Genomic DNA, 10,311 nt, shown 5'->3' with positions numbered 1-10,311 from the left:
TAAGACGTCAATAAACATAACCATTTGGATAAGCGTTGATGCCAAAAATTAATATCTCATAAAAATAACCATCTTAATATCCACGTACTTTAACTATATATATGGATCATGAATGTACTCATACTTTCATCTGTTCGAGTTTGGAAGAATATCTGAAAATACATCATCGACACATGACGAACATGGGTAAAGGACCAGTGGGAACCAACAAGACATTGATATGCTTGTGGTTGGTGATGCTGCTTCTCCTTTCATCTGGTAGGAACACAATTAACCTATACATCTCCAATTCATACTAATCCAAGTTAACTTAATTACTTGATACTTATTGTTTGCTAATGGATGCAGAAAAGATGGGATCTGAAGGTTGTAAAGGTCATGATAGCCAAACCTGGGATGGCAACATGTGTGTAAAGCACGGCACCTGCAATGTGGTCTGCCAGAGAGAGGGTTATGACAGAGGCCGCTGCTACGTGACTGTATGCATGTGCTACAAGAACTGCGTTGCTTTACCAATTTAGGCATGCTCGATCGGTGTGCTAGTCATGCAATAAAATAAAGGATTTGTGCTTGATGGTGTAATGTTCACTTGCTCTTTTTAGCCCGCTTTTGCTTGATTATGATTAACACTGCTCATTGCAGACATCGTTTATTAGTTTTCAATGATAACATTAGTAAATTACTAAACAATATCAACCGCCCGCGAGATTGGTTGAAAAACGTGGCTGCGAGATCAGTTTGCCCGGCCGTGAGATCGACAGTAGAGAACAACCTTTTTCCGCGAGATTGAGGGACGTGCGGCTGCGAACACTGCCCTATTTTTTCAGTTGGTGCCTTGGACATCTAAAGCCCAGCAGGCCCAAATAATGGCAGGTCGTCCATTTTGTTACAGGAGCAGCGGCCCATTCCGTATGGCGATCTGTGGTTACTTACGAGCTTTTGCAAATCGATCCAACGGTCAAAAATTCTTAAACTCGTTGATCTAATGGCCAGAAAAGGTACTCAGTTATAATGTATCTAAATAAATGTGCTGTGCTGTTAGCATTTTATTACGAGTAATCCTAAACGTACGGGGGTTTTACGAGTGTGTTACGGACCCCCTCTTGCTAATTCGCTCGCCCCTCCTGATTTCAGGGGGTGGGGGCCCGGCTGCTAATCCTAAACCAATCAGTTTGCTCCACATCAGCCTGTGCAATAAACCCTGTAAAACAAGTCTGTAGCTCTAGCATTACTCTTTTATTACTGTGTGTTGTGTTGTTAGGCTGTTACTTCAAACACCAAGCAGACGGGTCTCGTTTTACACATCCAAGACCATACTATGCCCTGAACATGGCTACATTTTACTCTCACACACACAGTACTTGAGAGGCAAACAGCCAGGTACGGTACGGATTAGGGTGAGTCGGAGTGGTGAGACATGTGACATGAAGAGAAATGATGCCCAAACCTGTGATGGGCCCGACGACGCTTGTCGAACGGACGGACACCAGGCCATGGGCAAGCAGAGAGCGGTGCCCATGTCTCTGATGGGTCAATGCACAGGCCAAAACATCACCCTCCCTCTACAGCAAAGGGAGATCCAACAAGATATGCACCATTCTGGAGAACACACACTACAGTCTACACTACATATATGCACATTTGTTGTCCCCAGGCTCATTCATGGCCAGAACATCACCATCATCATCTTACATGAACCTCAACCACCAGCATGTGCCATGAAGCTATTTTGCCACACTTGTTGTTCGGCCTCTACATTGCTGGTTCCCATCTGGACAAACTGAATTCAGCTCAAGAAGCTGAAATGGTGGGACTGTATGGCCGGCCGGGGTCCGATCCAGCTCCATTCGGCGTCGTCTGGCGCGATGGAAGATGTTCTGAAGAAACTTTCTGCTAGAACGATGATGGAGGTGGCTAGAAGCTGTGGAGCTGGGCAAGCATCGCGACGAGTTCATCGCTGGATGGCCGATCGGCGGGCAGCTCCGAGAGGCACACGATGGCGACCCTGACGGCCATCACCATCTCCTCCTCGTCGACCTCCTCCCCTACGATGCTGCTGTCCAGCGCTTCTTTCGTGTCGCCGGAATGCTGCATGTGACGGAGCCATCGAGCCAGGCTGCCCCGTCCACTTTCTCCTGAGAAAAACGGGTCTGCGGGGTCTTTCCCGGTGAGCAGAACGCCAAGGATCATGCCGAAGGCATAGACGTCGCACTTATCCGTGTACCTGCACAAGCATATGTTTGAATCTAAATGCTCAGAAACACCTAATAAGAGCTGAAAAACATATGGATGGCAGCACATGATATTGAAGTTCTGAACCATCTAACAGAAGAAAAACACAAGCTCTATTAGGATTGACCACTAAAGTTGCAAAATTGATGATCAACCATGACAAAATAAACAAATCATGAGTTACTGATCTGGTTAAAGTAGTCTGGTTAAAAGTCCTTATCTGCATGTTAACTTCCCATAAGTTTACCGATGATGTACTTATCTGAAGGATATTGGAATAAGAATATAGAACACCAATCCTGAAAGCATCTATTCTCTGATTGATATACAAGAGGCTAGAATGAAATATATCGATATTTTTTAGTAGAACAGGGTGTGGGCCAACAGCTGTATGTGCTCATGCGGGAATATATGGAAAGCGTAACAATCAAAGGTAATTCAAAAAGGTTAGATGCAGGTTCCCTAACAAAGTAAAGATTCTCCAGTTACAAAAAGCAAAAGCTGGGTACCTTCGATTAAGCCCTCTGGTATTCTTTATTAATATGCTTTATGTTTTCTCTCTTACTCATTTCACTGATTAAATTTAAATGGCGCAGAAGTGAAGTCTACTTATCGTCAACACAGTCAAATGACTAGAAAACCAAATTCAGAAGAGTCTAATGAAAGGAAACAGACAACACTGTTTGCTAGCCAATGATTACGCACTGTTAACTGGGGACGCAAATCGAAAGAAACTATGGATGCAAGCAATAATGAAATGGAATGTCAAATACTTGTTTTGGTAGTGTACATAATGTTGCAAATGCTTGTGCTAGTTCAAATGAAAAAAAAATGGTCTGATATTATCACCACAGAATTACACATTTAGTTGCCAGATGAATAAGTATAAACAACAACAACAACAACAAAGCCTTTAGTCCCAAGCAAGTTGGGGTAGGCTAGAGGTGAAACCCATAAGATCTCGCAACCAACTCATGGCTCTGGCACATGGATAGCAAGCTTCCATGCACCCCTGTCCATAGCTAGCTCTTCGGTGATACCCCAATCCTTCAGGTCTCTCTTAACGGACTCCTCCCATGCCAGATGAATAAGTATGGGTTAACAAAATTTTAATGAGCTGTTGCTATCACACATCACAGATTTCTAGCAATCTGAAATACCTCTTGTTTGCTTCATATCTACAAAATTGTGGTATGCAACATTTGAACATGCACACACATGATATCTGCTTCTAATAAAAAAATACAAAATCTAACAGCAAAAATTCTTGATTTTACGAAAGATATATTTAGAGCTACCTTCCTCGCAGTGATAACGATGCACATCCTAGGTTTAATTTTCCCTCATTATAATTTATAATGAACAGACAAACAAACCACATTGTCAATTTGAGAAAGTAGTAGTTATACTGCAATATGCAAGGTACTAGATTTAGCTGAATTGAACACTGAACTCTGAAAAAAGATAACACATCGAATTTTACCTGCTACTTTGGTAGCACTCTGGAGCTGCGTAGAGGCTGCCGGACGACTCCGGATCAGGCGAACCCGAATCGAGCAGCCTCGCAACGCCGCAATCCGCCAGCACCGGTTCAAACCCTTCTTCCAGCATCACATTCGACGGCTTGAGGTTGCAATGCAGTATCCTGGGGTTGCACTCGAAGTGCAGGTGGCGCAGTCCCTTGGCCACCCCGGCCGCAATCCTGTTCCTGGTGTCCCAGCTGAGGCTGACCTGCTGCGACCTCACCCTCTTCATCACGTCCTCGAGGCTGCCCCCCGGGACGAAGTCGTAGACGAGCGAGAGCCGGTCGGCGTCGCGGACGTAGGCCTTGAGGCTCATCACGTTGAGGTGCCTCACCCGGGCGAGCAGCTCCAGCTGCCGCTGCACCCTCCGCATGTCGGACTTGGAGCCGCTCGCCGGCCGCGAGGGCGACGGCGAGGGTGAGGGTGAGGCGCCGGCGGCGGCGGCGAGGTCGAGCACCTTGACGGCGACGGTGAGGTCGCCGTCGAGGTCGAGCTTGTGGTACGTCCCGCGGGGCCCGCGTGCAAGCGGGCGCGCGGAGGGGAGCGCGCACTGGAGGCTCTTGGGCGAGATTTGCGGGGTGAAGGAGACGGGCCCCCTGGCGACGGCCGGCGCGTTCCCGGCGTGGAGCACGGCGACGCGGATGGCGTAGAGGAAGGCGAGCGAGAGGATGAAGCCGGCGAGCGAGCCGAGGAGCACGCCGAGCGCGATGCGGCGGAGGCGGGCCGCGCCGCCGGCCTGCGCGCGGGGGCCCCTGGGCTGCGGCGGCGGGAGGGGCGCGGCCGGGGACTGCGTGGCGGGCAGGGGCTGGGAGTGCAGCGGCGGCTGGGAGGCGCAGAGCGGGAGGTCGGCGAGCAAGAGGACGAGGAGGAGGAGAGTGGCGAGGGTTTTTGTAGGGTTCTTGGCCGCCGCCGCCGCCGTCCCGGCTCCCGTAGCCATTGGAGCAAAGAACCGATTTGGCAGCGGGGAGGAGAGAAAAATTCGCTCTAGGGATAATGCTCGAGGAATAGAATCAAAGAGTGGTGTACCAAGATGCCATTTTCCGCATGCTTCCTGCTTATCAACAAGGGGGAGATGAGATTGATTGCAGCCGAAAGAGGACAGCGAAACGGAAACGAGCAAGCTCACTCAGCGCAATGAATAGGGCTCGCCGATTTCGCAGGAGAGGGCGCGAGGAGCTCTGCACGGTGCCAAAATTATACCTGACGACGACGAGGAAGAAGGCAGAAACGGCGAAAACGTCGCCTTGCTCCTCCTCCTCCTCCTCCGCAGGGGCAGAGCAGGCGTGCGAGAGAGAGAGAGCCGCTCACCGTCACGTCACGCGGCCCGCGCCTCCTACCAAGACGAGCGGGCGAGCTTCTCCCTCCCGAGAGGAGCTTTAAGTCGAAACGGAACGGCGGGGCGAGAAGAGAGAAACAGTCCCAGGCTCCCACGGTGAGCGGAGGGGAGCGGAGCAGGGGGCAGCAAAGGCGTTGGCGTGGGGGAATCAAAAGGGCGGGCGAGGCTTTCTGGGTTGCCGGCGCATCTCGCAGCTCAGCTCAGGCTCAGCACGCACGCACGGCACGCACGCAGCCACGGGACAGGGCATGGAGACCGGAACCAGACATTCTCCTCCCCCGTCCGTCCGTCCGCCTGGATTCCCTCCCCCGTTTTCACCCCACCCCACCACGGTTGGGTTTACGTTTACCACGGTGTGGCTCTAGCGGCAGCAGATAGCATGGGGGGGAGAGACGAGGGGGAGGGGGGGGAGCCCGAGACGGAGCAGGGGCGCGTGGATACTCGCGCGCCATGCCCAGACCCTGTCCCCGAAAACCTACTCTACACCCCTGTCCCTCCTCAAAGTCCCCCACACGCACGCCGTAGCGCCACTGTTGCCGCAATCAATCCCCTCCTCCGCCCATATCCGGTAAGTTTCCTCCTGCGCCAGTAATGGTAAACCGAATTTTGACCGGCTGCTTATTAATCTCTCGCTCCCGTGGAGATTTCTTAACCTAAACGTGGTTATCCACTGAATGGACTGTTGTTCGTTTCGTTTGCATCTGCACTGCAGAGGGGCGGCAGATGCAGAGAAAAATTATGATTAGCGGACCTGGTAGTGGGGTAAAAAGCGGGGTAATTATGCCCCCAGGCCCGTACTTTGAGAGCGTCTGGCTCCTTTTTCCGCCGCTTTCTTTTTGTTCGCTCCACCCTCTTTTCGGCCCTCACGGCGCCCCCGCCGGCTGCCATGTGGGGCCACCTCGCCCACGTGCCGTGAGACGGGCCCGTGCGAATTTTTTTAGAAAATCTCGTCCCATGCGTGCGTGCTTCTGGTTTTAGTACTCCCTCCGTCCAGCGAAAACTGTATGCTTGGTTTTAAAATTTGTTCATGAAAGAATGTATTTTTATCTTCTCAACGCACTTGAAAAAAAATTGTCTCTCATCACACGGTAATCAAGACCAATAACATTTGACACATAGTCTTTTTTAATTTCTACATGCACTTAACTTATTAGGGTTTGAGTAATTAAAAAGAAGAGAGATGTTGGCTTGTACTTCCTCCGTCCCAAAATAAATGACCCAACTTTATATTAGCTTTAGTACAAAATTAGTATAAAATTGGGTCATTTATTTGGAACGGAGGGAGTTATCTTTTTAATGATTTTTTATCCCACTTTATAATTTGTCTTCAAATTTCTATATGTACAATTTTCATCGGATGAAGGGGGTAGCTCTTTATTTCAGTTAGTAGAAGTGGACAGTCACACATACGGTCCAAAATCTAATGTTTTCCTTTCTAACACTGAAGGGCGCCAAAAGGTGCGAAAATTCATTTCCGCACCCAAGCTCATCTGCACCCGCGTCAAAATACTAAAAAAATTCAAAAGTTTCCAAATCAAATATGTAAGGTAGACAATTTGATGCGTGAGGCCCGCCCCAAATTTCAAGTCATTTGGACATATGAGCGGTTCTCGGCAAAAAAGACAAATTGGTGGTCTGTAAAAATGTTTACTGTTCATGTACTGTTTTGGCCCGATTTGTTTTTTTTGCTGAGAGCTGCTCATATGTCCAGATGACTTGAAATTTGGAACGATCTCACGCATCAAATTATCTACCACACAAATTTTATTTAGAATTTTTTAAATTTGTTTTGAATTTTTTACAAATTTGTTTCTAACCAGGTGCAGAGCCTGGCCACCAAAAGGCCCTACTCGCCAAAGGTGCATATTTTCAGCTCCACAACAATTTACAACACAGATTACAAAGCCCTGGCAAATGAAACGAGCTAACGACTGAACTAGAGGGCAACATCTGTTCGTATGTGCTGAGTTGACACAACTGAAAGTAGGTTCTGCTGAAGATCGGTTCAGAACCTAATATGAACAATTATGAGCAGTGGCGAAGGTAGGACTACTTTTCAGGTGTGGCGGGTTTATAAAGGAGAAAACAATGTATAACAAAATCACTGAGAGAAAATCAAAAGGACTAGAATAGACTCAATGTTGACGGGAAAAAAATGCTTTCATTGTGTATTTATTTCTCTTCTTCTTCGACGCCATCTGCATAGTAATGCTCCCAGCCTCCACGGCATCTGCCTTGCCTGGCCAGCTGATGTGCCACTGCGTGCCGCTCTCTGCTCGCTGATTGTTGTTGTAACCGTGCCCTGTCGCCGTGCTGCAGAGCGGATGTAAGAGCAACTTCAACGGGCCGACCTAAACGAACGGTGTTTTTGTCCATTTTTTGTTTGTTTGGGTCGGCCGCCCGCCCACCGTCCGCCCCTTTTTAGTTTTGGGTCGGTAGTGCGTCCAACGGGTCGATCCATTTCATGACCGCGCGCGTTTAACATCATGTCGTCGCCGACGCTTCAGCGCGCGGGGAAAAGCGGCCTAGCGTGCTGGTTTTGGCGCTCCAGCGCGCGGAAAAGGTTCGCGCACGCGCCGCGGCCGGCGCTCGCTATAAAGAAGACGCTCCCTCCACACTCTGTCGGCCGCCCACTCTCGCCGCCTCTGCGCCACCATGTCGATCCGCCGCCTGGGCGCTTCGGATTTTTGCGAAGTCCGCGAGTGCCGCTCCGGCGCCTTCTCCGCCGACATCTGGTTTCGCGAGAAACGTCTTGTCCTCGGCACTTTCGACACCGCAGAGAAGGCGGCCCGCGCGCACGACGCGGCGGCGTGGTGCATCCTAAGGCCTCGTCGGGATATGAATTTTCCCAACGTGTCGAGCCAGCGGGCGCAGGATCTGACGCCTCTCCCGCGGCTTTTCACCGACGAGGATCGTCGTGTCCACCGAAGGCGGCAGCGTCGCCTCCCCATCGCAGAGAAGGACGTGGAAGCCTTGGTGGTGTGGCGCGGAGGCTACTCGCAGGACGTCGTCGACGAGCGCCAGTTCTACAAGCAATTGAGATCGGAGAGGGACGCGAGGAGGAAGGAGCAAGCCGCCTATCGGGAGGACAAGCGTTTGCGGAAGCATGCAGCTCAACTGAAACTGAAGCTACGAGAAACGTCGGGTTGGGACTTTGAAGACGAGCAGCTTGCTGACGCCTACCTTCAAACGTCGAAGAAGGACATTACCGAGTCGGAGTCAGAAAGCGACGAGTAGTGGTATTTTTCTTTTATCTGTGTACGCTAGAACTATCTATGTATCTATTTTAATTTAAAAAAATGGTCGGCGACGTCGGCGACGTAGCAGGCGGGCGAGTGTGTGAATTCGATGTGCCACCGACCAGTGGGCCCGATGAGGAAACAGGGCGAGCGCGCGCATGTCCGTCTTGTGTCCGCGCCGACGCAAACCAGGCTCAAAAATGGATTGGCAGGCGGACGAAAGCGGACACGCGTCCGTTTGAGTCGGCGCGTTGGGTTGGTATTTTTGTACGCGCCGACTCAAACGGACGGACGCGGACGAAATGGATCGTTCCATTGGAATTGCTCTAATCGCTAGCAATTTTACTTAGGTATGTGCAAGTCGCTCAGTTAAGTCAGCGGCAATCAGGCCGACGGCCCATTGGCCATGAATGTTAATTACCTATCAATCAGGCGTAGGCAGCCACGGTGCCCAGCTTGGCTCAAATCACAAATACTTCCTCTGTAAACTAATATAAAAGCGTTTAGATCACTACTTTAGTATTTTAAAAGCTTTTATATTAGTTTACGGAGGGAGTACGTAATATAAATACGTTTTTAACATTAGTGTAGTGTCAAAAATGCTTATATATTATGGGATAGAAAGAGTAATATTTACCAACACATCTACAGTACTATTTACAGCAAGCAAATTAGGTGTGGCTACCGCCGAGCCATGCCAGATTGCCGGCTCTGCCCCTGATTATGATACACTGTTGAGGTCTCTTGAGATATTGTACATATGAGCTTGCAGGCCGGCAGAGACAAGATGATAACCTGCTAAATGCTTCCTAATTTTTTAATTGATCTTGTCTAGATAGATACATTTCTTTATGTTGTTGTCTTGGCTAAGGTCAAGTTGCTAGTGAGGAATGTAACTTGTTGCAGTTGAAGATGTTGGCAGAATTTTGCCGCGAGTAGGAGACCTAATGCTTCAGCATGTAGTGGCCAAGTTACAACTGGACCAGAGGCCTATACCATAATTTTGTAAGTTGTAGTTTTTTTCAGAAAATTGTAGAAACACTCAGATCCCTGTCTCAGTTCCTCCAGCAGAGGCAGGAATTATTTTGGTTCTTCTAGGAGGCATCTAGGAAGCTTTTGGACCTGTAATAAGCAAATCGGACTTGATGGTGCCCCCTGCACAAGATTTGCAAATGGTTGCATAGGTTGTCAGGTTTTGGCTGGAAGTTATTGCCTTCGTCCCATGGGAAACCTGCATACGAGCAGCCACTTTCCTGCCAAAGAAATTATCATTTCTAGATCCCCATAAGCACCACATGAAAGTGAAAGTATTTTCTATAGAAGCACGTGGATGGCGCAAATTAAGAAGTGTTTGAATAATCTCTACCAAGGACCTGTGAGTTCGAGCGAGAATATCTGTTTTAATAAACCAAGATTCAAAGAACCAGCTTGCCCTAGGAAAGTCACAGAGGAAGAACAGATGGAGATTGTCCTCCTCCAAGTTGCATCAAGAGCATAACTTATTGATATGAGCTGTAAATATGCCAGCTATTTTGCCTGTAGGAATAGCCCTCCTTAGGATTCTCCAAACAAAAACTTGAACCCTAGGAACTATTTGTTTGTTCTTCCAGACCTGTTGAAGAATAAGCTTAACTTGAGGGTTCACCAGCCTGGGCTTAGGCCCACCTTGTTCCTACATCCCTTGGAGGCAAAGTTTGTAAGTTGGCTTAGAGTTACATTTACATGCAGGAGTAAGATCCCAGCAAAAGATGCCTTTGTCATTACTCTTGATGATGGGAGCGCTTTTAATGATGTTAGCTGCAGGTTGCTCAAAAAGAGTATCAATGAGCTCGTTATTCCAGATTTTCTTATTTGGGATCCAAAGATCTTTGACGAGTGTAGGGTACCTGTATTGGTTGTGCTGGATAATTAGGTGATCACAGATTGAGTGCCAAATGGGACACTGGGGTGTGCTCCAAATGGATATGTTGCCTTGGGTGAT

General features: G+C 48.9%; 1 protein-coding gene across 2 annotated transcripts; it reads right to left on the bottom strand.

Annotated features, from left to right (window-relative positions):
• Window positions 1–1,411: 1,411 nt before the first annotated feature.
• On the bottom strand, window positions 1,412–5,402 carry LOC123063197 (inactive leucine-rich repeat receptor-like protein kinase CORYNE). 2 transcript variants are annotated; one of them, XM_044486932.1, is made up of 3 exons: window positions 4,956–5,402; window positions 3,716–4,806; window positions 1,412–2,224 (listed from the first exon to the last, which is right to left on the bottom strand). In XM_044486932.1, exons 2-3 carry the CDS (start codon window positions 4,690–4,692, stop codon window positions 1,915–1,917), a joined length of 1,287 nt encoding a protein of 428 aa, XP_044342867.1. In that variant the 5' UTR covers window positions 4,693–4,806; window positions 4,956–5,402; the 3' UTR covers window positions 1,412–1,914. The 2 variants fall into 2 exon arrangements, with proteins under 2 accessions (XP_044342867.1, XP_044342866.1); XM_044486931.1 differs by having other exon boundaries at window positions 3,716–5,402.
• Between the last annotated feature and the right edge of the window lie 4,909 nt (window positions 5,403–10,311).

The sequence above is a fragment of the Triticum aestivum genome, chromosome 3A (assembly GCF_018294505.1).
Source record: "Triticum aestivum cultivar Chinese Spring chromosome 3A, IWGSC CS RefSeq v2.1, whole genome shotgun sequence".
NCBI lineage: Eukaryota > Viridiplantae > Streptophyta > Magnoliopsida > Poales > Poaceae > Triticum > Triticum aestivum.
This window is presented reverse-complemented; position numbering and strand designations above follow the sequence as displayed.